The sequence below is a fragment of the Betta splendens genome, chromosome 8, assembly GCF_900634795.4.
Source record: "Betta splendens chromosome 8, fBetSpl5.4, whole genome shotgun sequence".
NCBI lineage: Eukaryota > Metazoa > Chordata > Actinopteri > Anabantiformes > Osphronemidae > Betta > Betta splendens.
The window spans coordinates 12,816,204-12,841,511 of NC_040888.2; the positions used below are offsets into that span (position 1 = coordinate 12,816,204).

General features: G+C 43.2%; 5 protein-coding genes across 12 annotated transcripts in view; 3 read left to right on the plus strand and 2 right to left on the minus strand.

The window, feature by feature from the left end:
- Positions 1-443, minus strand: part of LOC114861132 (RNA binding protein fox-1 homolog 3-like) — a 379,746-nt gene extending 379,303 nt beyond the window's left edge. For 3 of the 6 annotated variants that reach the window (XM_055510624.1, XM_029160160.3, XM_029160159.3), the window contains exon 1: positions 370-442. The gene's annotated coding sequence lies outside the window, so the exon portion shown is untranslated. Of the gene's footprint in view, positions 1-369 lie in introns of all 6 variants that reach the window. The other 3 variants (XM_055510625.1, XM_055510626.1, XM_029160162.3) reach the window with 3 other exon arrangements.
- Positions 444-874: 431 nt separating this feature from the next.
- pctp (phosphatidylcholine transfer protein) lies at positions 875-5,019 on the minus strand. Its single transcript, XM_029160018.3, has 7 exons — positions 4,994-5,019; positions 4,673-4,916; positions 3,482-3,599; positions 2,496-2,575; positions 2,199-2,370; positions 1,982-2,049; positions 875-1,572 (listed from the first exon to the last, which is right to left on the minus strand). The coding sequence occupies exons 1-7, from the start codon at positions 5,002-5,004 to the stop codon at positions 1,498-1,500; spliced, it is 768 nt and encodes a 255-aa protein (XP_029015851.1). The 5' UTR covers positions 5,005-5,019; the 3' UTR covers positions 875-1,497.
- Positions 5,020-5,484: 465 nt separating this feature from the next.
- Positions 5,485-8,375, plus strand: tmem100a (transmembrane protein 100a). The gene is made up of 2 exons (XM_029160130.3): positions 5,485-5,733; positions 7,173-8,375. Exon 2 carries the CDS (start codon positions 7,265-7,267, stop codon positions 7,667-7,669), a length of 405 nt encoding a protein of 134 aa, XP_029015963.1. The 5' UTR covers positions 5,485-5,733; positions 7,173-7,264; the 3' UTR covers positions 7,670-8,375.
- A 7,458-nt stretch (positions 8,376-15,833) lies between these two features.
- Positions 15,834-16,136, plus strand: LOC129604448 (small integral membrane protein 36-like). Its single transcript, XM_055510737.1, has one exon. It carries the CDS (start codon positions 15,834-15,836, stop codon positions 16,134-16,136), a length of 303 nt encoding a protein of 100 aa, XP_055366712.1.
- mmd (monocyte to macrophage differentiation-associated) lies at positions 16,123-25,214 on the plus strand. Of its 3 annotated transcripts, none has more exons than XM_055510735.1 (7): positions 16,124-16,262; positions 21,664-21,745; positions 21,832-21,992; positions 22,593-22,667; positions 22,748-22,849; positions 23,200-23,269; positions 23,616-25,214. In XM_055510735.1, exons 1-7 carry the CDS (start codon positions 16,225-16,227, stop codon positions 23,817-23,819), a joined length of 732 nt encoding a protein of 243 aa, XP_055366710.1. In that variant the 5' UTR covers positions 16,124-16,224; the 3' UTR covers positions 23,820-25,214. The 3 variants fall into 3 exon arrangements, with proteins under 3 accessions (XP_055366711.1, XP_055366710.1, XP_029014029.1); XM_029158196.3 differs by lacking the exon at positions 16,124-16,262 and adding an exon at positions 20,522-20,965; XM_055510736.1 differs by lacking the exon at positions 21,664-21,745 and having other exon boundaries at positions 16,123-16,262.
- The last annotated feature ends 94 nt before the right edge of the window (positions 25,215-25,308 follow it).

Below are 25,308 nucleotides of genomic sequence, written 5' to 3' on the forward strand. Positions count from 1 at the left end.
GATAGATAGATAGATAGATAGATATAGATATATATAGATATATATAGATATATAGATATAGATATATAGATATATATATATAGCTAGACATTAGCTGTCTAAAGTGCCTATTAACATACTAAGGTTTAGTGACTAGTATCTCGAATAAGACAAAAACAAATGTAAAAATGAAAACTAGGTAGCTCAAAGCTAGCACACGATAGCTGCGTATAGCTTAGCTAGCATTACTTTTGACCCCTTTAGTTATCAAAGGCCAAGGCTACACTCACTGTGCAAGTTCTTCAGAACAAAAGTGATTCACTTTGTCATCTTTATTAAAATCATAGCAGGTGCAGCCTTTGTGGTTAAATCTAAAAATATAGAACTTACCGACAGTTGCTCCTGTTTGGTACGCGCGCTGTCTCCACTTCTATGACGTCATTTACGTTTCCTGAAGACCACGCGACATAGGCCAAAGTAAAAACGCTCCGCACGTGGCCACGGTCTATGTCCGCGTGTAATGAATATGCTTGATATTGAATAATAATAATAATAATAATAATAATAATAATAATAATAATAATAATAATAATAATAATAATAATATCTATATTTTTTGATCATTTTAGTTACTCTTCATTCATTTTGCAGTTGTACATTAGTTAACACATTGTATTAGCTCCTGCTCTACAGTTAACTACATAAAGGTGGACATAAATCTTTGATTTTATTTTCATTTTATTATTTTGAAATTTACCAAATGAATCTGTGGATTATATAATGTAAAAATGGGAGTGAGTGGGAAATGCTAAACATCTAAAAACAGCTACTTCATAAAGCTTAATGTGTGATAGTGGATGTGATTGGCATGGAGAAAAATCAACATACCTGAGAGTTTATGCCTCAAAACTCCAAAATAAAGTTTATTCAATACTAACTGCCAACTAAACTTACTAAACATGTTCTCATGTTACAGTAAGAACTCTGAGGTACAGTTTAAATTACAGTGTTATATCAGTCACTGTATCTGTTCATAAGTGCCCATAAAAAAATCAGTATACAACTACAGATTTGTCATTTGTAATTCAGTGATTTTACATACAGACTGTGACGATTCCACAGTGACCAAACATTAAATCAATCAACTTGTATTGCACAATCACATGTAGCATGCACAGCAAACACACTAAAACCCAACGACAGAATCTGTCTCATCACGCTGCGCAATAATGTTTCTGCCTACAGTACAGCAGATAGAGGAAACCTCCCAAGAGACTGGTTAAAACACAGCAACACTACAGAATTGCTTCAGACCAGCCTATTATTGAGGACAGCTGGCCATGCACACCATGCCTGAGTCAGATGCATGCTCCTACAAGCAGCAGCCCACACCATGCTATACTCACCCAACACAGAGAAGTCACATTTAAAACAAACAGCATCAAAATGTCTCCCAAGTTCACATTAAAAAAAAATGGACCAAAGCCCTTGTGTATGAGGCCGTGCTGGCAGTGCCGTTCACTTCTTCTGGCAGTAGGTATTGTATTTGCTGCAGGCCTTCTGCATGTCTGATAAGAAGCCTGGAACCCCACTCTGTTGAAGAAAAACACACATCTCTATCAGGGGCAACCACCCGGGAGCCGCAGGCTTCACCCTGCAACACAGCTGGTAACAACAACGATGGGAAACACTCCGAGTCCTCGTTTAGTGTGTGTCTCTGCAAGTCGACAGCAAACATTCACACTTTACAGACTACGGCGTGCTTCACAAGTTTAACAAATCAGTGAACGTTAAATGTTCATTTCAATAAAGACAGTCGGTGAACAATGTGAACACAGATATTGACTGTACAATTTCCCTCAAAGGCTTTTATTTTTTTAACAAGACTGTAAGCAGTAACACTACTAAGTGCTGTGTCTGCAGTGATTTGATCACTAAATATATTAAATATAATATTTTTGGGGGAAATATTTCACGGTGGAATAAACATGAACACACTCACCTTAGCTGCCCAGTTCACAAGCCAAGTAGGAATCATACCACCAGGGTTGTCGAAGTAATTCATGAAAACTGGAAAAGTTCATTTCTCAAATCAGAGAACTCAAACTATTTTCATCAGTCATTCAATAAAGTTTATAATATTTGTGAGCGACTGCATCATAAAAAAAACATCTTTCACATAAACATCAAGTGAAATGTTTCAAATGCTCATGCGGCACCTTTAGTTCCGCCGGCTCCGTCGGTCTCCAAGGCGACGCTCTGCTTGTAGTCTTTGACCCTCAGCACGCCGCTCTTCTCCGCACACGGCGTCTCCGGAGCGCTCCTGGCCAGAATCACCCAGATCTTCCTGCCGTCCACGTCTAAATCTCGCCGCTCCCTCACGTACACATACTGAGGTTAGAGATGTTAGGAATGACACTGCTGAAGGTTGTGTGCCTCCTCTCACATCTTTTTTTACCTATTACTACGAAAGCAAGCTCAAATTATCTTTAGTGCCAAAATGCATGAGAGGATACGTCTCTGTTTGACAGAGGGAATGGGTACTTCACTTCCCAGTAGATGGCCATCTGTCCACCAAAGTCTTTCTCATAAAGCTCTAAATAAAAAGAAAACAAAATATATTAAATGAAATACAGCAAAACATAAACTGGAGCGGATGCATAACTCATAACATTAATAACCGTAGTACAGGGCAGTTCCACTCGATCCACCAGTCTGCATCTTACATAATTGTTTCCAAAGCCCCTTAAAAATGCATTCATTGTGAACAAGTGTAATCATACATAGAATGGAGCTACAGTATAAAGAGAATCATTGTCAGGTTCTTCATTGGGCTCATTTTTAACAACAAGGAACAAGAGAGAGAGTGTTAGTAGTGTTCAGATCTATAGATTTACAACCCAAAACCTCCAGACTGATGAACAGGTTAGGTCTCATTATTTTTCTCTTTATCACCATATTCATCAATGAGAAGTAGAAATCAGAGCAAATAATAAACATTTATTAAACAGGATACTATGATAGACAAGGTACCTGTACCAAAATACATCCGACAACTCTATAGGTGCTAAGAAACTGACCTCTACAAGGTAACAGGTGTGGATTTCTAACTAATACACACTCAGTGGCCACTTCATCAGGTAAATGTTAAATCCAGGGTAGCTCTGCCTTTCATTCTGTTTCTCTTCATTTAAGTTGCTGCTGCATCCTCTATGATAAACATGGCCCAGTAAAACAGGTCAAATGCCAGAGTTGCTGCATTGGATGTAGCTCATGAAGTGGCCAGTGAGTGTATGTGGGACTGTGCTGGACGTTTGGCATACAACAAACAAATACGTCTACAAATCAGAGGCACAGCTTGTTACCTGCAGGTGTCTGTACAGATGCACCGAGGCAAGTGGAAAAATATGAATGAGGTTATGTCATCGTGAGGGCTAAGGCGTGATATGACATCATTAAATGGGAAGGATTGGAAGGGCGACCCTGCTTTTTGTTTCTTTACCTTTCACATATCCATCCCAATGTTTCCGATAGGTCAAGTCCATGTAGACATCTGCACACAGCTCTGGCGTGCAGGTGGTGAGCACACCAAAGACTTTGTACTCATAAAGTCCCGTTTCCTGAAAACAGCACATGAAAGTTCTCTGTTCCAACTGCAGGCTCCACGCCACACCCCACAGTATGTAACTAATCCCAAAGCACACAACTCTGATTAGAGCCAGTCTGTTACACCCTTTCTCGCTCCGAGCGAGGAAGCGCCCTGGCTTCCATTCAAAGTCGGGAACATAAGTCTTCAACGCATCAAAAAGCTCAATATGCAGCGGAATTTATGGCGGCTTCAAAGGGAAGACGTGTTTCACTATGAACAGAACAAACAAGGGAATAAACAAACAAAATACTATTTAAATAGGTGAAAACCAAGATCATCTGGAGGCTTTAATGAGTATGTTATTGGAGTGTCAGTGTCGCATACTGTACATGAACTCCTCAAATCAGAGTCAAGGTAAACCAGAGAAAATTCCACTGAGGCACCTGATGTAATGTCGTGTGAACAAATAATTCTATGAACAGAGCTCTTTTTGTCTCCAGGCTCACGTCGTGTTAAAGGGATCAGGTTCAGCGGGTTTTAAATCTCATTCACAACACAGGGAAGTGTAAACTGATTTTCGAACAATGTTTGGTTCAACTGGCAAGAAAACAGGTTTAACAAACAAAACCTAGCCCTAAAGTCTTGGTGGCAAATCGGAAGTAGGAATTTTGTCAGTGTCAAACGTCAGTTCGTTTCAGAAACGGAACATCAGAAATAGAACTCTTATACTAGAGCTCAAGAGTGGGAGCACATTTAGGGCAAATAAAGTAAGCGATGCGTGTCTCCATCACCATAAACTGTTGACACGGTCTATTGAAATAACAATAGATGTAGCGAATGATGACATTTAACCTCCCTCTCCGAACGATCACCTCCGAGCGCGCGCTTTTCCGCATATTCCCCGCTTTGCCCGCTAGGACGGGCTACTGTTGTTAATGAGACGTTTTCGGGATGATAGTGTCACGTGATTCTGGACGGGACACGGGAAACGTGGGGCCACCGATGCCACGGGCTGTGCAGGTGAAACCCACGGCGACTGCTCCCCGCTTCATCCTGGCAGCGCCTGCTGTTTGAAGCCCCGGCAGCGCTGCCGTTCTGCGGTACCTTGTCGAGCAGGCGGTAGATTTTGACGCCCATGGTCTCGGTGAAGAGCTCCCATCCTCCCTGCAGCTGCGGCTCGTCCAGCTCCCTCCACGCGCTCTGAAACTCCTCATCTGTAAACAGCAGCGACATGACGGCTCCTCTCTGCCACCGGCGGAGACCGTGGATGGCACGTGCGGGGCAGACACTGAGCTTCCGGTTCCAGGTTTCAAAATAAAAGCGTTGTTTTGGGACAGCTCTGAATGAACTATGAAATAAAACATCGACTGCATGACTGCTACTTAAAGTATTTTCTCAGCATAATTCAGATCATGTGTTACATACCTGGTGGTCATTGTGTAACGTAGAATTAGTCGAGGATTTACAGTACTTTGCATCCATTGACTGAAAAAAAACACTCCCTAAGTACTAACACAGGATTGTTTTACACAGGATCCCCATGCTTGATTATAGGCTTTATGTCTATGGTGAAAGTGGAGAAAAACAACATGCATAGACAAGTATAGCAGTTGCTTTAACTGGCTCACCACCAAAAACAACGACTTTGCATCTCTTTTTTATTTTTTCTATTTCGTTAGTCTGTCTGTTCAAGGCCTCGTGGTTTCAAAACAATTCCAACCACCGCAAGCTTAAAAGTGTCATCAAAACACTTAGTCCCATCTGTTTCCTAAAAAAAGGAAATGAAACCCTAGAAAACATGACTTCAAAATAAATGCATTCAATCGGGTGGAAGCTGCATCGTACCAGAAAGTATTTATTTTGAAAATCCCGGGCGGAAACGCAATTCTCCTCACGCTTTTAGCTTCACACTGCGGTCATCGATACTTGAAATAGTTCTCAATGAGGTTAACGGTCCGATGTAGAGCTCGGGACCACAGCTGTTTAGAGGAGGACGCCTCTCATGGATGGGATGAGCGATAACTGAACTGCGAGTAGTCGGGCTCCAGCACAGAGGGAAACGACGCTCGCTCCTAATTAGACCAATGTGCCTGAATGTTTCATGAGCGGGTCTCACCGCCGCCGGGGATCACTCTGGAAACAGTGCGACATGTGAAGGAGCCGAGGTAACAGGCTTTCTGCTGTCTTTACAGAGCAAATAAGGAGCAAAAGGTTCAGGTGTGGATCACTTTACTAAAAATGAGAGGACTCATTTAAATTAACAACTTTATCTTTAAATACAATACATCTAATTTAATTTTTTTGAGCTGTTATGTATAAACAGCTCAACAAAAGTCAGGCTCTATTATATTTGCTGCTGCTGGTTTTGTTGTGTGTTAACTTGCTTGGGCTTCAGTCAAAGAATTCAACCCATTTCTTTAAAAAGCTTTTCTTTAGAGTCACAAACATGAGACGAAGTTCTGTAAACTGTAAAAATGAGCTTAATTGGAGAATTTGTTTAAGAGTCAAAAGGTCATCACCACAGTTTTCTGCTTTGTTTTCTAAATTGTTTTTTTTCTAACTCTTATATCCATATTTCACATTTGCACGTCTTTGTTGCTCATTAATACACTCTTTCTAGAAAGTATGAAAACGCAGAGAAAGCCTTCTTTGAAATGCACATCTGACATGTATAATGTACACCTCGTGCGTCTGCCAGCTGCAAAGCAAAGCCTGTGGTTTGTTTACAGTCCTAACAATGCGAAACTATAAAAGGCAACGTGCAACTCAAGGTTTCCCCACTGTGTCTAACAGATCTCAGCCGTTTACACACTCCACCTTCATAGTTTATACGTAGTGGTCTGTTTAATGTGACAGTGCAGAGGCTTTTACGGGGTTTGTTTTACTGTGCAGTACTTTTAAGCTTTGTAATTATTGATTCTTTGTGTGATTCAGTTTTTTTGTCTGCTTGTCATGTGCACTCCAACACTTGGGGTCTTATAAATATTAGATAGTTGTCATTATACAAGCTAAAACCAAAAGGCTTCTTTAAGCTAACGGGAAGGAAAACTAATCATTCAAATGAATCATCCACCAGTGTGCTTTCCTTTGAATTGCACAGCTGTTTACTGTAGTGACCATGGTGCTGACCCGTTGTCAGGCTCTGACCCCAGGGTGGAAACTTGCATGTCAGAGCCTTTAGTTTTAAAAGCGTCTGAATCACAGCTTTCCCCGCGGCGGGCGGGCGGGCGAAGCCTGAGCGCTCGTTAAATTACGGGTGATTTCGACGCTCCTCACATTTCACGGCGCAGTTTGTAATGTCATATCCCGGACTCTCCAGGGAATGTCTCAGCTTGTGCCGGGATGAGCGGTCCTGCGTCATTCAGACGGCTCCTCGCACCGGGTCAGGAGCAGGCTGGGGTTGTGCAAAGAGGGTACATGGGTTTATTAAAGCAGCATGTGGCGCTCGCAGAGGGCTGCTGCATTGTGAAACGCGGGGCTCAATCTGAACAACAAGCGCTCTGTGACGTATTGTATCTCCCTCTTTGCGATGCGGTGTCCAGTCTTGTGCAACGAGCTTGACTCTTTGATTTCCCTTTAACCAGTGTTTACTTTCTCCCCGTAGACCGTTCTATCCCTCGAGGAAAAGAGGTAAAAGGCCAACGCTGCGGGAGGAACCATCTGTGGCTGGTTAACGGACTCCTGCTGCCTCCTGCAATGCCAGAAGAAGCTAATAAGGACGCCATGCGGGCGCCGGCCACTCCGGACAAGACAAACGGCAGCGAGCGTCCGGCTGTCGCCATGACGACGGTGAACGTCCCCCTGGTCAACGAGGTCCAGCTGGCGGCGGCCACGGGCGGCGCCGAGCTGTCCTGCTACCGCTGCATCATCCCCTTCGGCGTGGTGGTGCTCATCGCCGGCGTGGTGGTCACCGCCGTGGCGTACAGCTTCAACTCGCACGGATCCACCATCTCCTACCTGGGCCTGGTGCTCCTGTCGGCCGGCGTGGTGCTGCTGGCCTCCAGCGCGGTCTGCTGGAGGGTGAGGCTGGAGAGGAAGAAGGAGAGACGGCGGGAGAGCCAAACGGCGCTGGTCGCACACCAAAGGACTGTTTTCTCCTGAACAATCGCACAAACCCTCATTTCTATATGACGCCTGATGTTGGGGTGGTTTGGAGCCGGAGATGCTGTTCGTGTTTGACGCGCGCCTCTCCAGAACAAAACCCGATGAAGGGTTTTTTGTCAAACAGACGCCGGGCATCTGGTGAGCTGGGAACGCAGCCAGGAGGAATGTATCACAATCACAATTAAGATGAATTACCACTGCGCCAAGCCATGTAGAGGAAGTCCCCCATTAATCTGCTCTTGGAAGTGTCAGCTTTGATTGTGATGGGAGGGATGGTGGTCTGAAAAGTCAAGGAAGAGTGAGGGGAAGTGGGAAAATCGAAGACGATCACCCGTGTCTCATTTAATCTTCAACTTGCTCATGTCTGTTTATCAAGACATGTCAGACATATGGTACTTACTTTACCGTTCTATTGCATTCTGTCCAGAGTATAGGCAGATGAGATCATATGCTGAATATATATATATATATTCTCTAAAGCACTTTGATCCAGCATAATCATCCATGTCAGTATTAAACAATGTATTTTTACAAAACTTACCATGACTAAAGTGTGGCAGTAACCTTATTGTCCACATTGTGCTTCCAAATCATTACAAAATGTAGCAAAGGTTTTGTTTGGTTTTATAATTGTTTGCATATGAGAACTGTTAATGTACCAGGACCTCATGAGGTTTAATAAACTCACCAATACACAAACATTGTTAATGTCTGGGAAGTACTTGCTGGGCTGATTCCTTCTTAACTATGATCCTGTACACCGTCTTAAAGCTCTGGCATCTAACATCATTATTGAAGGATTGTTTGCATTCTTTTGAAAGTTTTAAGTCATGCGATGTAATATTAACTCAGGTTTTTGCTTCCAATAATATTTCTCTTCATGGCTTCTTCTTCACTTGTCTGGGTCTTCGTGCACAAATATTCAGAATCTGCCTCATGTAGCTTGTGATTATTATAATGTAGTTAGATTTCATCCTTAGATTTAGAAGTTGCATTTCCCACTTCCATCTCTTTATATAGTTTCAGCTGTGGTGCCCGATTAAATTTCCCAATTACACCAGTATTTAGCTTCTGAATCCAAACAGCACTGCTCACTGTCGTTCATGAGTACAGTAGGTGTAAGTGTAACTAGAAAGATGGCGACATTGCTGATTACTTATATCATTTTTCTTACAGCCCTAATATAAGAACAGGTGGTCTGTTGTGTAGTTATGTCCCAACTAGATGGTTGAGATACTTCCAAGATTTCAGGTTATAAAATTCTAAATGGTAGAAGGAAGTCAAAGTCTACTGTTTGACCCTGTTGCTTCTAAAATAGCCTGGACGTGGAAGTATATTTATAGGCAGCATTGGCGTTGCTATGCATCTGTGTGACACCAGACACTACAACTAAACGGCTTCCTTGCGTCAGAGGAGAACCTCCGACACGCTTTGCCACTTTTAGGAGCCCACCGCCGCACACACACAACTAGCTGCAGGCCGGTAACGCACAATATAGTAAAGCTCCGTGTCACATGGCGCGTTAAGGCGTCCACTTCCTGCTCGTCAGCGTAGAGGAAAGACTGAAGCTGGAAAACCGGGTGGCTCCGTATGAAGTTTGACAGGTCTCTCCACCAGCGTCTTTAGGCTCTTTACACACTGCTGGCACCGCGTGCAGAGAGTGCGCGCGGCCCCTTTGTGCCTCACGTGGTTGTCATTCCACTCCGCTGGGTTAGTGTATTGATAAGCAACAAGCCCCGACACAGAAATACACCACAGAGCGAATGGGAAAGGAGTGTGAGCAGCAGAATAGTCGTAGGATGAATGTGAAGTAATAGATGCTCAGGTTTTTAGCCTGGAGGAATTTGATGCTATTAGATTAGATTAAAGGGAATTAGGAAGAAAGGAACTTTAGGACAAAGGAGGCAGGAAAGACAACAAACAAACACAAGGAAGCAACTGGCAAAGGAATCATTACACCAATTTTGGCAGCAAATATATTGAATAATACAAATAAACATGACAGCAATGACTGAATTGGGGAATTAGGGAAGTCAACAAATGAGGGAAAACACAAAATGCAAAAATTAAGAAAACAAAGTGAGAAAGAGCAGAGAACAGATAAAGAGAGGCACGTAAAAAACTAGAAGAAATAAAAAAAGGGGAGAAGGCTCTGAAATTCCAGACTTCAACACAGCTGAGTGCACATTGTTCAGATCCAACACAATTAAACGTAATGAGTTCAGCCTCACAGATCCTGGTCAGTTTGGTTCATTCTAACCAGACAGCTGTGCAGGATGAAACGGACCAGACACTCTCTGCAGCAGCCCGGAACATCACACGGTCACTTTCGTTCTGTTTCCCGAAGGGAAGAATAAGAATGAAATCCGGGAAGTTTTTTCTCTACATTAGAACATGAGGGAGAAGCAGAACCTGGTAGTTTCGAGGCAGCGCGGTACGTTTTAAACCTTCAGAATGCATGATTGAGGTTGGTAGGTGTGTACAGTGCAGCGGGGCCTGTGGGTGTGGGTCTCCACAGAGTGGGACACTGCCCAGTGGAAGGAAGTGACTCTCCAAAGTGGGAGCTGTGCATAAAGGTGAGCCAAGCTGTATCTGTGTCACAGCCGTATCAGCTCAGCTCCTTCCTGCTGAGGAGAGCTGTGTTTGGGATCACTTCGCTTCCACATCAGATGATGGCATATGCACAGTGCATTTAACAGTGAACAATAGTCGGGGCCTGTGGTACAATGATCACTTACCGACGCGAGAACCTCCATAAAGCAGACTTTGCTCGGATACAAGGCTTTTTGAACTCCTCCCACGAGAACTGTGACGTAACGTGACTCCTTCTAGGGTTAAACCAAAGCGAAAAGCGCTGCATTCAGCGTAATTGGAGCCAGCCGTGCGCCTCTGTGAGGCTTTCATTCACCGCCAGCTGAGGTTCTGATGTTCGGCCTGTCCACAGTCCCACAGGAGGATTGTGTTGTCCTGAATGTCACCACAAAATAAAAAGAATGCTCCCATTTTACAGGCAGTTTCCCCTCAAGTGGGAGTGTTTTTTTGATTAATGAAGTATTTTTGCAGACGTGAATTCTTTGAGCTCATTGTTTTGGTTTTACAGTATTTAGTTTTTTACTTTGCTATCAGCTAATTATTTTTACATTCTTCTGCCCCTAGAGGTCAAACAAAAGCAGTTACTGCAGCTTTAAAGTCTAAAATCATTCAACTGGGATTTTATTTATTTTAATTGATGTAACTCAGACATTCTATGTGTCAGCTAATTACTTAAATCCAGTGTTTTCAGTTCTGAAATGTTTTTCAATATATAAACATATGAACATAATTTTTTCTTTACCCTTTGATTACACAGGAAATCCCTGGAACTTCTCACGTGTTTTTATTTAGTTAAAAGGAAAATGCATTTAATCAAACATTGTTAGGTCCGTTTCTATTGTTTCTGTTTCCTACCTAAGCCCTGGGGTGTCATACTGTCATTTCCCTCATTAAGAACAAGAATGAACAAGGTGAGCATCTCATTGGCAGATCATACGTCATTTATGTGATGTGTCACATAAATGGGTATATTGCACATCTTGAATTGGCTGCTGTGACAGGTCTGACTCATTCCCACGCTCGTCTGTGCATTTAAGGTTCGAGTCAACATCAGAGGAAGAACGAGGTCTCTTCTCCAGAACAAAAGGAGAGCTCCCACCCTGTTGTCAGTCCCATCACGCATCACAAATGATTTGGTCCATATGTGTGAGGGGAAAAATGAATGTTTCTTTTACAGGCAGTTTGTTTTGCTTTTCCCTGGGTTGTGATTGGTATCATCTCTTCTGACGCACACGCTTTGTAATAGATGGGAGAATTGCGTGCGTGGCCGCTGTGTCAGCCTCTTATTCAGCCCTTCAGTGTGAAGCAATGGGTAGATACATGTATGTAGGAAAAAGTCAGGCGTTTGCCAGCAATTGGAGGCTGTTACCAATCAGCAGCACCTAATTTACAGAATTGAGAAATAGATTCACACATTTGTTCATTAAAGAAAAAAGGAAAAGGTTCGTTGGGTTATTTCATAAGTGTGTGAGTCCCTCTGAGGAACTGAAACCCTCTTATTGGTCTTCATGTGTTTTCCTTTAGACACAGCAGTAAAAGATAATGACTTGGCATGAATGTCATTTCAAAACATGACAGTAATTTAGGCTGAATTAGAAAAAGGCTTGAAAATTCTTGTATATGTTAAACTTGAAATTAAAATCATTTTGCAAAACACTAGCGATACAAAGTACAAACAGAGCAATTATTACTAATTTAAGACAAACTGAAGAGAAACATGGTTAGACAGTGGTTTTCTATAAACCTCCCAAATATAAAAACATCGTTATTTGTCTCCGCTCACATTGTTTTTATTTGGCCCTTTTTCTTGGCACTCGTGAAACCCACCCCTCACCCCACGTAACGGAGCGAAGCATTTGAATGCTGGGGGAGGAAGCGAGAAGGCGTGTCTGATGCGTCCTCTGGGGTCGTCCAGCAAACACAGTGATGTCATGGGAAGTAGCCTCTTCACGGCACTTGGTTTCCTTTTCATCTGAACAGCTGAGCTACTTAGTGGAGCTGAAACTTTCCTGCCTGAGCCTCATCAACGCCCGAAACCCACGCCGCACGCGAAGCTCCACCGCTTAGGTACGCGTTAACACTGCGATGGGGCAGGAGGTCATAGAGGAGACGCACAGACACCATCAAAGAAAAACCCACACATCTGCACAAATGCAACAAATGAGAATCCAAAATGTGCTTTTATTTATGCTGAGCTTTACGTTGTCTTATCATGTGATGAATGCAGCCTGTGCCGTTGAGCTGTCTGATACCTGTGCACATCTAACTGTGATGTTATTGCAGTGGATGCTACAGGAAGAGGCTCTAGAATCAGTCTGATAACTGGACACGTCTTTTCTACTCTCTCTATTGAAATGATTGTCCCATTAGTTGGTTGTTTTGCTGTCACTTCAGCAGGTTGCTGTTGGCAAAGCTAATAACGGATCTAATAACTGCTATTGTTTTTAAGTAGAGTATAGTATTAATTATTATATCATCCTATTGTTATTGTTATTCTACATTAGAGGCTTCCGTAGTCGTAAATTTTAATGAACGCATCCTCTTCCTCTTCCTTTCCTGGGTCACTCACTGCTTATAAAAGCAAGCATCTTTTTTGTTGTTGTTGATTCTCTTAACAGCTGGTTCAAATTGTAGCTACTAGAGGGGCCTCTTTGTACAATTAAAACATATTAATTTGTAGTACCGTTTCTGTTTGTTTCCACAGCTGCAGCGTTGTAATAAGTGCGACATCGCTACTCAATAAATTTCGCTTGTTTGACTTGGTTTAATGGAAGGAACGTAGGATCAGGTCCTTGACTAGAGGAAACCGTGAACTCGGGGAGGAGCAGGTTCCCACACCCAGAAGAAGAGACGCGAAACACTGTAACACAAACAGTCCTCCGCTCAGGAAGGAAAGGACTCACTTTGGGGCTTTATCAGATCTACAGGATCCTCAGGCCGTCAGTCACTAGTGGCTGTCGCTCGGCCGGGCTCCGCTTCACTTTGAGATGAGCTCACTCCGACTCCCTGGGGCTCGGGCGCGCGTGAACGATATATAATAATAATATCACTGAGGGGGACGCCTCGTTAACAGTGCACGTCTGCGGGCCGGGTTTGATCCTGAGCCTGTGCGCCTGTGCGGCAGGAGCTCCCCTCAGCTGTGGCCTGGTTGTGTAACAGCACCTCCACGCTGACCTCATGGAACATCTCTGCGGCAACGCAAACACCGCGAAGACGCGACAGGGAGGATCGCGTTCGCCGCATCGCCCTCCGGCCTGCAGATCTGAACCATATCACAGAACCAAATGGACCCATAACAGTGGACCTAACCCAGAACATAGCTGTAACTGAGGAGTATTTTCTCACATTTATTTCCCATGTCATGCGAGGGCGCGACTCGCATGATTTACCAGAAACAGTAAATGTGACTGTAAACAACCGTAATGTCACAGAAGAGATCCCATTTAATCTTGAGGTTAATGAAGACGTGTGGTGGAAAGTGACCAGTTTTCGGATTCCAAGCTGCTGTAGAGCCGTGGACGTCAGGACGTCTGTGTCTTAGGCTGCTCCTAAGAGAGAATATGAAGCAGAGACATCCTTCTGTCGAGGCTGAGGCTGCTGGACTCCCTGGCACCAGAGTCTGGCGCTGGGGAAGATCTATATCTCCGAGACATGAGCGGGAGGAGCCCCACCCCAGAAGCCTGGTGTACACACAGACAAACCTATTACATCCTCTGCACTAATCGTTCTCCAGCACCACAACAACACAAACATCCCCAGGACAGAAACTCCCTCTGACTCTTCCTCTGGATGCTTGGTGTTTGGAGGGTTCTACGTGCTCGACGCTGCTGGGGGCCACACGCTCTTCAAATCATGTATTTAATATGTTACTATAACATATATATTATTAATATATCAATTATTGCACAAACCTGTTATAAAAACATCCAAAGCTGTTGTCTGTATACGCCCTATGACAAATCCAGATGCAATCTTGTTGAACAGAACAAGTATCAGTGATGCACAGATGTCCTCATTTTTTACGCCCCCCTCACACACACACACACACACCATTAGTTCTCATCTTCGAGGCCAGAGGAGCAGCGTGGGGGTCAGGCTACATCAGGCTCAAGCAGTTTGTGTCTGACAGCAGCTTCCTGAACATATAGAGGGATCACAGACCCAAACGTGAGGAGGGGAGTGAGGTCATCCCGCGTCTCCCGATGCAGCCCATACATCTGCAGACCACCCTCGCTGCCAGGAGCAGGCGGTGGGAACCGCCACCACGGAGCTGAGGTGGATTAGATGTAGATCTCACAAGGACGCTTCCTTACGTGAACGTCACTGTTCTGCTAATTCTGTTAGTGCCACTCGCATTCTGAGTAGTTATTGCAGCACGAGACTACATAAAGTCAGCGCCTCTGTACTGTAGCTGGTGAAACACCAAAAGCAATGAGCCGATAGAGTCAAAATGGAAACTGGAAGATAAAAACACTGACATTTAAATGGTATAATGGAGGTTTCCATTTGATACTAACATCTATTTGCAACCTTTAAAATTATCTGTTGTATTTTTATGTGTAAATGCTTGTGTTAGGTATGACTGTGTTGACCTTTGACCTTTGTGGGCACCCTCCCGCTGGCTTCTTGGTTACTGCTGCCCTCTGCTGTTCATCATCTGCACATGAAGAGTCACCTTTGAATAACCACACTGTGCAAAGACTTGTTGAGGCTTAATATAATGAATTTGAATGAATGAATTGTTAATATTATATTTGTTTATTTTTTTCTACACAAGTCTATCATTTCAAATCTGCAACTCTATTCACTGTATTGTGATGCATCGGTACAGATTAGACACCAGAGGACTTCCTGTCCGCTGTGGTAATCCTGTCTCTGATTCGCTGTAATCTGTAATTGAGCTGTGTCTGCATTACATGTTAAACACGATCATTTTCAATTTACTTTCCTTGTTCTATGCTTAATTAGGTCTTTTGCATGTTAGCGCTGTCTGTGCATTTTTGGAGTAGCTTTTTATTCACGCTCTTTGGCTTCGATTTAGCCAGATGGCATCCTCCGTCAATCCCCGCTCACAATCAAGATTAAGATACACACACGCACACACACACACACACACACACACACACACACACACACACACACACACACACACACACACACACACACACACACACACAGTCAGATGCTTCAAACACACAGTAATGAACATGCTGGCGGATGATATAACACAGAATCTGTGACAGTTGCAGAGTTCCAGCTGATTCTTAAGTTATTAAGGTGAGCCGCTGAAACTCAAGGTTGGACAAATGGCGCGGATTAAATGTATTTTTACCACACAGCCACGTATGCGCGTCGCCCGTCTGAACCAGAGGTGGGCGACAGAAGCGAGGGGGGTGAGGGAGGGACGGGGGGGAGAGCGGCAGAGAGACAGATTGAGGAGGATCGGGAGGGAGCAAGCCCTGCTGTCACCAGGCTCGCTCGCTGGTTCTCACTTCGTGGCAGCCGCCTTGCCTTCCTTTGAGGTGCCGGTTCTCGGAGGCCTCGGGCCACCCAGCATGAGGCGGGCACCATGGGCTTTCTGGAAAACTACCAGGAGATCGACCCGGTCACTTTGAACCTTTGCATCCTCATCGCCAGCTATGTCATCCTGCTCCTGGTCTTCTTGATATCGTGTATCATGTACGACTGCCGGGGCAAAGATCCCACCAAGGAGTACGCCCCGGATCCGCAGCCGGCCCAGTCTCCCATCAGGCTGGTGGTGATGCAGGGCTCCCCGGCGCCGGTGGGCCGGTGGGACGCGGCCAACATGATCACGACCTACCACGAGCCGACGCATCCGGACTTCAGGGAGAAGAAAAGCACCATGGTCTGAGCAAGACTCAGAGGACTCGTCTTTGTACATACCTGACACTTTTTATACATTTTATCTTTTTACATTTGCTGTTTTTTTTTCTTGAACAATGCTACAAGTCGAGCTACACGGGAGCAGGCTTGGAGGGTAAGCGGGAACGACATGTGTTGATGTCTTTCGGTGCTGTGTGTGTGTGAAATCCCTCTTTATCTCAAGGACGTCGACCGAAGCTCTGAAGAAGAGACGTCACCACTCATAAAGCCCAAGGAGCAAAGAGGCCATTTCTGATGTGACGATCACAGACAGCTTTAGGATTCAGATTGGGGTTAGAGCAACATACAGAGCATCTGTGGTTTGATTTCTTCACAAAACAAATACGTGCCTTCAGGTGAGCGAGTGACGTCACTGGACTTTGTTCCTTAAATAAAACCATTATCTCTGCCTTAACTACTCAAATCAGCGGAGCATTGCGTTTTAGATTAGCTGCCATTCAACAATTAGCAATCAACACCGGGTCAGGTCCTGGACAGTCGCCCGAGGAAATGCGATATGCGTAAATGTAGCTTTCAAAGGGACAGACAGATGGTTGGAAGCGCTCCAGCGAAGGTCGCGACCGACAGCGTCTCGGTTTCTCATTCCGAGACGTGCGTCTTTAATCACCAGCGTCACACAGGAAGTGCATGTCAAGCCGTCATTCGGTCCAATTCTTCACCTGAGCGTGAACGCAGACCTGTGAACAGGCTGAAGTCCTTATCACCTGCTTCCCTTTATCGCTCACATCGCTCATATCGCTGGAGTGTAGATACTGTATCAAGTCTGTGGAAAGAGCAAACAAAGGTCTATTAGAACCAGATTGAAGGGCATGATAAGCCTGTGTTCAGTAAACAAGCGGAGCCCAGTTTACATGAAGTGATGTTTTTATTAACAGCTGCTCACTACATGTTAAGCAGAAATGGCTTTCACCTCTAACCTCTCAGCGTTGATCTATTACTTCCGTCTCTGTGTGAACAGTTTCAGGTCAGACGTCTGAGGATCTTCATCTCATACAGTCAGGCTGTTTGACTCTTTGTCTGGCCTCCAAGAGCCACCAGGCAGAAAGAAGTAACAGAAAATAGCCTCTAGTGGAAATTCAACTGGACATATGCACATGTCCTCTAGAAGCAGATGTAATTACACTAGTCCATTTGAACAAACAGGCTGTGATACTAGAGGCCAATCTTATTGATCACCTGCCAAAGTCCTGTGCAGTAAGAATTAGATGCAGTATAACAACAGTGAAACACAGTGAAACAGCATTATTGCTGCTGTCGCTTGTTGCTTAGTTCATGTGTTACTGCTCTGATTAACATGGACCGACACCAAGCAAACAAAAGCTGTTTAAGCAGGTTGACAGTTGCTAAGTGCTTGTGTTGCCTGGCAACAAAATCATCTTAAACACGAGGGTGAGAGGAATGACTTCTGCTGGTCAAGTTGATTGTTGAAGGCATTTTGTCCCTGTCGTTCCTCAGACCACTGGGAAATATGCAGTGTCTGCGGTCAAACAAAAGCATTTTGAATTTGGCTCAGACTTTATCTTCACACATTCTTCAAACGCACACGATATATTCAAAAGTAGAAACATAGATTCATTGTTTGCTTATAATAAACAAACTGACTCCTGTGATTTGAACAATCTGTGCTGCCAGTGCTCTACAGAAATAGATTTCCTCGAAGTATACCTGTAAAGATTCCTAGAGTCAACATGGTCAGAAATCTGGATGAAGATCTGTGTAATCCTGCTACGTCAGGGAAATTAGGCTCAGGATAGTCTGCTTAAAGGAAAATACACTAATACAATGAACTTGCATCTTTTTTAAATGACAATTTCAAGAAAGTCCTCTCACTTTAATCAGTCCTTAACAATGTTACTGTTAATGTCCTACGACAGTGCAACAGACTTTATTCAGAAAAAAATTTATGTTTCGTGAATTTATTTCTATAGAAATTCTCGGAATTTTCAAGTAAACGCGAAAATCTGCCCTTAATTTAACAAAGCGCTGTCGTCTGTGTGACGCTGAGGGTTAAAGTGAGCGCAGGAAGGCGGTGGCGGTTCCTGAGCGGCGTAATCCTCAGATGTAGGAACCCGTGTGCTTTCCACGCTAGGCTCAGCTCGTTAGCTGCGAGGTTAATTAGCTCGGGTACAGCAAAACAGCTCCTAACCTTAATACACGGTTGCTTGGCCTTCTGAACAAACTAACGAGTTCACATCGAGCACAATCATAAGAGTTTCAAGTCAGTTTATATGGTTTTATGTTATTAGGTGCCTTGTGCTGTTTTTAAGTGTTTCAGTGCAGAGGCTACAGTTACATTTATTACCACATAGCGATGTAATAACTACATTTTTGTCCTCAACATGAAACAATAACCTAATTCCAAATCTGTCACGTGTGTAAAAAGCCTCTTTTATTTTGAAGGTAAACTATGTACAGTACATCCTAGAAGCTCAGCATACGTTGTTACAGTAAATTTGCTTCAGTCGTCCACATGTGTTTGTTGTGTTTGCTTAGAACTTGTGGATCGTCTTGGCTTTGTCTCTGTACGGCACAAACCCATCTTATCTGTGAGTTGAGGAGATGAGAGATAAAGAACCGGACATAAAAACTAGGTCAGCACTGGGTCAGCAGCATTCTGCTAATCCTTGTGTGACCATGACTTTAAGTCATAATCTCACAAATGAGATCTTGTGAAGGTTCTCCCTTGTAGCTCTGCGGTAGATGTGCATTGTAACATTCAGTTAGGCTAACTGCTAACAGCCTCCTGCACCTTCACTCACTGTATTACTTTCTTAAAGCAATTAATCTTCTTATCATCCTTAAAATAGTCACAGAAAAATGTGTTGTTTCTAGAATTTTAGAACTTTTTCAGATTAAAGTCGCTGTTTTCATGTATTCTGGCTGATTTGACCTACGTTCAGGTTGAGGCTGGTTGGAGCTGGGCAGGTGATTACAGGGGGTGATGTCATGGTGTCACTTTATCTCCCTACTGAATAAAAAAGCAGAGTGCAATGTCCAGCGCTGTTTACACAAGGACACATAAACTTGTGCGGCTTCTGCAATGCAAAGTGTGAAAAACCCACAACGTGACCAGAACCAGGAAGTCATCTGGAGCCACTTTGACTTGCTGCCAAGCTGTGTGTCACATCAGAGGCGTTTGTGTGGCAGCATGAGACCTGAGGCCAGAAAGAAGCCGATATCGGCCCCTGGCACAAGGCCGCTAGCGTTCTGGTGTTGTCTTTGCTAATGAATCCACTCCATAAACAATGAGCTCTTTCACTTTGATTTTCTGCTCCTACTGGTGCTGCATTTACAGCATATTCAGTATTTTCAGTACATGGGCCGACTCTTTATCAACATTATTTCAGCATTTACTGTAAATTATTGTATTTCTTAAAAACATGCTGAGCTTTTTGGTGCACGGTCTCTTAGCACAGAGTACAAATTGGACGTCATTAAGCTTGAGGATTTCAGCATGGTCTTACATAAACACTCTATGTCAAAGATCAAGTGACAGTGCTATTGTGTAACTGCGCTGTGAGGCTACTGTCTGTCTACAGTGCGTCTCTTTGTCTGATAATGTGTCAGATTCTCTGTGATAGCGTTTTGTTTTGCCATTAGACCTGCAGTAGATCCATAGGTCATCGTTTGTAATAAGACATGGGAAAAAAGCTTTGTCTGAAGCGTGATAAGAAACCAGATCTGTGCTACACGTCAAGCTTATCACATTTCATGCTGCGTGTAAATGTACTGGCCTTGTGGTCGAACTGAAACTTTTTATTTAACATTTTCTTGATAGGAACATACTTTGTGTAGGAAACCACTCTTCCAAAATGCACATCTGGAACTGATATTTAGATCGAAATTCTAATTTCAAATTGGGTCCAGAGGCCTCATGTTGAGCTCCTTGAAGCGTAACTATTCCTTATCTCACTAAAATTAACTGTGGGTAGTTTCAAGTTAGACTAGAAAATATGTAAGACACCTCCTAAACGTACCAAAGAGCCTGCAGTGCTATTATTTGATTAACATTTCTGTTGTATTTTGATGATACAACATCAAATAGTCACGAAAGGGTCATGAAACATGCAAAAATATTATCATAAACTAAAAAAAAACACTCTGTAAAAATAAGAAAATTGTGAGACTTGTGACAATGTACAGCATCTAAGCTAATTTCCGGGGTTTTGTTTTCATTTTCATTGTCTGACATAAAACCGTGCACTCTTTCCGTAATCTTTGCACGTGACTGTCGCGCTCATCTCTTTTATATTTAACCGCTGATTGGCCAGCGTGCCGGTTATGTCGTTGTTCATTGGCTCTTCCCGCTGTCACTCACCATCTGACCACCGGTTGGGCGGTGGGACATAAACAGAAATCATATATTTGAGTGAGCGGTGGAGAGCGGCTCGACAGTGAGCGGTGGGCTTGCTTTGCTTGCGGCGGCTTATTTCGCTTTGTCCTGACTTCAGCTGTTGCTTATGGCTGTCTGTAGCTTCAAGAGGGGGCTCTGACTCAGTATTTGTTACAGAATGCTATTGAGAAAAAGACTAAAAACATGCCTTTGCAGTAGGAGCGTTAGCGCTGCCGGTGCCTCGTAGCCGTAGTGAAAGTTAGCCGTGGAGTAGCATGACGTTAGCCGAGTAGCTAACGCTAGGCCATCCGTTTTCTTTTGCTTGTCAGGACACTGCGTTGTTTCGTTTCCCCGTTCGTAGAGCAGGCTTTAGTAGATTACTTGCTTGCTGGCGTTTGCCGTCTTTTCATTTGCCGCCTGTGTGAAAAAGGCTCTGAAATGAAGAGAGTGAGCGCCTTTCACAGGTGGGTTACGTCTATCATTCGTGTGTGAACAGAATACATGTGCAGACATTGGTGTTATTAACGTTAGTTTGTGATCTAACCTCAATATTTAATCTCGTGAAGTCGGAAACAGGAGCAGCCTAGTCAGCAGTGTGTTGGTTCACTTCATTCCTTAAATTTCCCATTGACATGCGTTAATGGGAAGTGTAGGTAATTGTCCTTTTACGCCTTCAGTCTTTGTTCTGTTAAACTGAAATACTTTCTCGTGGGTCGTCTGTTAGAGATGACTCACTATAATCACACCTATTTTTATTAGCGTGCTTTCAACAAGTCACGTCTCACCAAGAAATGTCACAGCAGTCAGCTGAAAAAAAAAAAAAAACATCAGAGCGACGTTAGACCTAAAAGCTGTGTGACATGTTCCTGTCATTATTTACATCCTGATCTGATCTGAGTTCATTATCTCATTAGACGTTATTTAATCTTTGTCTACTTATTACATTTTCTGTCTTCAGTGTGCTTGCATAGTTTGTTTTGAGACTGATATATTGCTGGCACAACAAAGCTATCTAACTGTGTAAACTATGTGCCTGTGCACTGGGCACACTTAATGGTATATTAAACGCTCTGATTACTTCTAACTGGCCTTTTTGAATCACACACTGTTGGAAAGAATTGTGGAAATTAGTGCCAACGTTGATTTGTTTTATTCGTTTTAGGTTCATGAACAGACGGGCTTCTGCTAACTGCCGCTACCAGCCCACTTGCTATGAGCATGCTGCAAACTGCTATACCCATGCAGTGAGTAGTCTAGTCAGTAGATGACGATGCAATGAACACGAGCGTTCACAGCTCACCCAGTGTTTCCTGCTGTTTCTTTTGTGTAGCTCCTCATCGTGCCAGCCTTTGTGGGAATGGCTTTTCTGCACCGCCTGTCTGACAACCGCTGGGAGAGGATCACAGCCTGGGTGTACGGGATGGGCCTGTGTGCCCTCTTTCTGGTCTCGACGGTGTTTCATATCATAACCTGGAAGAAGAGCCACATGAGGTGAGGGAAAGTGCAATAACAAACCACGCTATTATCAGAGATTGATGTCAGGACAAGCTCCCATTGAGTTACATCTGCATAATGTATGTAGTGTATATACAAAATGCATGAATGGAAAGTTCACAAGACAAACAATGTAGCGTTGGAGGTGTGAGGTGTAGTATTCACTTAAAATAGTCTTGTATTTCAAGCAGTGATCCGTATCCGCATAATGCACAAGGCCACACTATCCCTCTAAGGAACAAGGAAGTTATTTTTATAAATTCTTCAGTTTGAGACCGTTTATTTACTCTTAAACAAAACATAAGTGTCCTTTTTCAACGCAGTTCTTGGAAACTGTCCAGATCAGTTTACACTAAAAATAATGAAGTGTCATATTTGTATCTAATTGTTGTTGTTCGGTAATTAACCTGTTGGATGTAGTAGATGTTTTGTATTGTTGAGGGGTGCGTTTCTCTTCCAGGTTTGCTTTTAAAGCTCCTTTTTAGATGAGGACATCTTAACATATCTGCCTTTCTATGTAGGATTATGCAATTGCGTTTTTTGATTTGCAAGTCAGCGTTGCATGTCTTATAAAACTGCTTCACGTGTCTGATTCAGGTCTGTGGAACAGTGTTTCCATATGTGTGACAGAGTGGTCATCTATTTCTTCATTGCTGCCTCCTACACACCTTGGTGAGTGTTAGGGGACAGTTTACACTGATGCGGGCTTGTGTTATAGGTGGAGGTCAAATAAATTGACTGTTTCTACTCAGGTTGAACCTGCGTGAACTGGGCCCTCTAGCAGCGCACATGCGCTGGTTTGTGTGGTTCATGGCTGCTGCTGGAACCATCTATGTCTTCAACTATCATGAGAAGTGAGTCTGTCTTACAATTGGATCACTGCGTGTGTGTGTGTTAACTGGAATATGACCTTTATGGTGAAGTGTGTGTGAACTATGTTGTTGGCTGTTGTCAGTATTTGTGGGTAGTTGGTTAACTAGTTAAAGAACAGGGAAAGACATTTCCACCACCACAGCTCATACTTTACTTTTACATTATGGCTTTTTTCTTTAATTCTTACTTTAGGAATGAAATCTACGACAGAAATCAAAATATTGTCATTGGTTACAGTAAAGCTTCCTCCTTGTTTGCATTTTAGTGTTTGGAATTTGAATTTGCGTCACGTTGATTCAATGAGTGTATTCTGTTTCTTTTGTCTTCACAGGTATAAACTTGTTGAGCTGGCCTTCTATTTGACAATGGGTTTTTTCCCAGCACTGGTCGTGACATCAATGGTACTTTAGTTAGTCCCACTCAGTTTGTCTGTCCTGAATTGTCTCAGTGCGTCACTTTAATCCTCCCAGCAGATTAGCAGCAGGGGTGGAGGTGTTTGTGTGCTGCCAATGTGGGACAAAGTGTAGATGTCTCGCTGTTTAATTTAAAATTGTGCTTCCTGGGGAAAAAAACAAAACATTTTTCTGATGTGACAGCTTGCAGCTGCAGATTTTCACTTGAATAATTCATCTTTTCTGGGCTCATGTGGTCATAGTGACTATAGCTGCCCTTCAATCCGGTCATTGTTTAATTTTGTGTGTGTAACCACATATCCACATATCAACCACATATCTTTTTATTTTATAGAGCAACACTGAGGGTCTGCAGGAGCTGGCCTGGGGTGGACTCATCTACTGCCTCGGTGTGTTTTTCTTCAAGAGCGACGGCGTCATCCCTTTCGCTCATGCTATTTGGCACATGTTTGTGGCGCTGGCTGCGGCCGTACACTACTACGCCATCTGGAAATACCTCTACAAGTCCCCCAGCGCTGATGTGCCCTTCGATTTGTGACGACGCCACCACCTCACCTTTCCTGTGCGCTCCTGAGCCGAGCACCTGCACACGGACTCCCTCATCTGCCCCCGGAAGCTGCAGCAACAGCCGTAATGTTTACGATACAATACTGACTACGAGTTGTTTACTGTTTTCTTATGTGGAGAACAGCGTCTCCCCAACGAAGTACTTTCAAAGCTGTTTTGTACACCTTCAGTCTTGACAGTAAGGCAGTCAATTTTACATTTAATATTAATGTTGCTGCACATGTGAGTATTTACGGAATTTCATAGCAGATTTTGTATCACTTGAAAAAAATCACATTCCACATTTACGGTTATTTCAGTGTCAGATGTGAAGTCATTTCTGCTGGTTTTAAAAATGATCAGTACACAAGGCTTGGTACAAGTGCTTGCGTTTCTGTTCTTTAGTTCTTTGTGCAAATGTTAACATCTCTTAAACCAATTTATAATTTATCAAAAGGAGCCAAAGGTCTGTTAACATTTCTTTTATCAGTCAGTTGTACAGGACCTTCGCCAAAGCAAAATAGTGACATATCAGGTACATTTAATTAAAATCAGGGACGCACTAATCAAAGTAGATTCTCAATGGACCATTTGATGCCAATTTTTGCAACTCTGTATCGAAAAGTGTTTTACCTAGATGGGAAAAAGTAGTTGAACATTTGAAGTGTTTAAAATCAAGTAGTACTTTTATGAGTAAACCCCTGATAAGGACGGTGTTTTATTTTGATTTTAAATTCGCTTGTCTTCTGTCCAAGCCCTGCTTGTTGCGTGTCGGTCTGTAGTGCCCCCTGCTGGTGGGCGTCTGTGAGAAGGTGATTTACAGCACTTCAGAGAGCGTGAAGTTGAGTTGGGATTTAGTTCATGAGCCAAATAATGAGGATCAGTTCAGGCAGTGTGGTGAGACACGGTTGTCCCGTTGTATTTGTAATGTGAACAGTGCAGTAGTGTTTGCTTTTGCACAACCTTTGTACCACAGTATTACCTTTCCACTGACTGTCAGTTTTGGTATTTGCACCACTAGCACAAACAGTGTTTCCTGACTTATCAGTGACAAAACCTCATGTTGATGTTTTTGTCTCATCTTGAATTGTTTTATAAATTTGCATAATGGCTCCTGACTTGTAAGACTTTCTCTTGATCTCCTCTTAGTGATGTATGGAGCTCAATGAGTGCATTTTTTTTAATTGTCTGTTGATGAAACAGTTTCCTTAACCACTCTGTTTTGTAATGTTTGCATATACATGTTTATCACATGATCCTGGCCTTTGCAGGGATTAAAACTGCTTCTTGTTTGTTTCATTGGCTGTTAATGGTGCTGCGTGAATACAGATGGTCCTCTGTTATACTGAACATCATCCCAACATGTCAATAAAAAGTAATGCTTGTGTATGTGTTTTTAAACAAGGCCTTCATTAATTTTAACTTTAATACGTAAGCAACAGTTGAAATTAAATAGTTGGGCAAAAAAAAAAAATCACACA

What these genes read in the sequence shown, in the direction of transcription:
- pctp (XM_029160018.3), bottom strand. An exon ending in TCCCTCTGTCAAACAGAGAC is followed by an intron (nt 2,371 to 2,495) that starts GTATCCTCTCAT and finishes CTCTAACCTCAG; the next exon opens with TATGTGTACGTGAGGGAGCG. An exon ending in TTGTGAACTGGGCAGCTAAG is followed by an intron (nt 1,573 to 1,981) that starts GTGAGTGTGTTC and finishes TTTCTTCAACAG; the next exon opens with AGTGGGGTTCCAGGCTTCTT.
- tmem100a (XM_029160130.3), top strand. Translation starts at nt 7,265, where the DNA reads ATGCCAGAAGAAGCTAATAAGGACGCCATGCGGGCGCCGGCCACTCCG.
- LOC129604448 (XM_055510737.1), top strand. Translation starts at nt 15,834, where the DNA reads ATGGGCTTTCTGGAAAACTACCAGGAGATCGACCCGGTCACTTTGAAC.
- mmd (XM_055510735.1), top strand. Translation starts at nt 16,225, where the DNA reads ATGCTACAAGTCGAGCTACACGGGAGCAGGCTTGGAGG. An exon ending in TGGAAGAAGAGCCACATGAG is followed by an intron (nt 21,993 to 22,592) that starts GTGAGGGAAAGT and finishes TGTCTGATTCAG; the next exon opens with GTCTGTGGAACAGTGTTTCC. An exon ending in GCTGCCTCCTACACACCTTG is followed by an intron (nt 22,668 to 22,747) that starts GTGAGTGTTAGG and finishes GTTTCTACTCAG; the next exon opens with GTTGAACCTGCGTGAACTGG.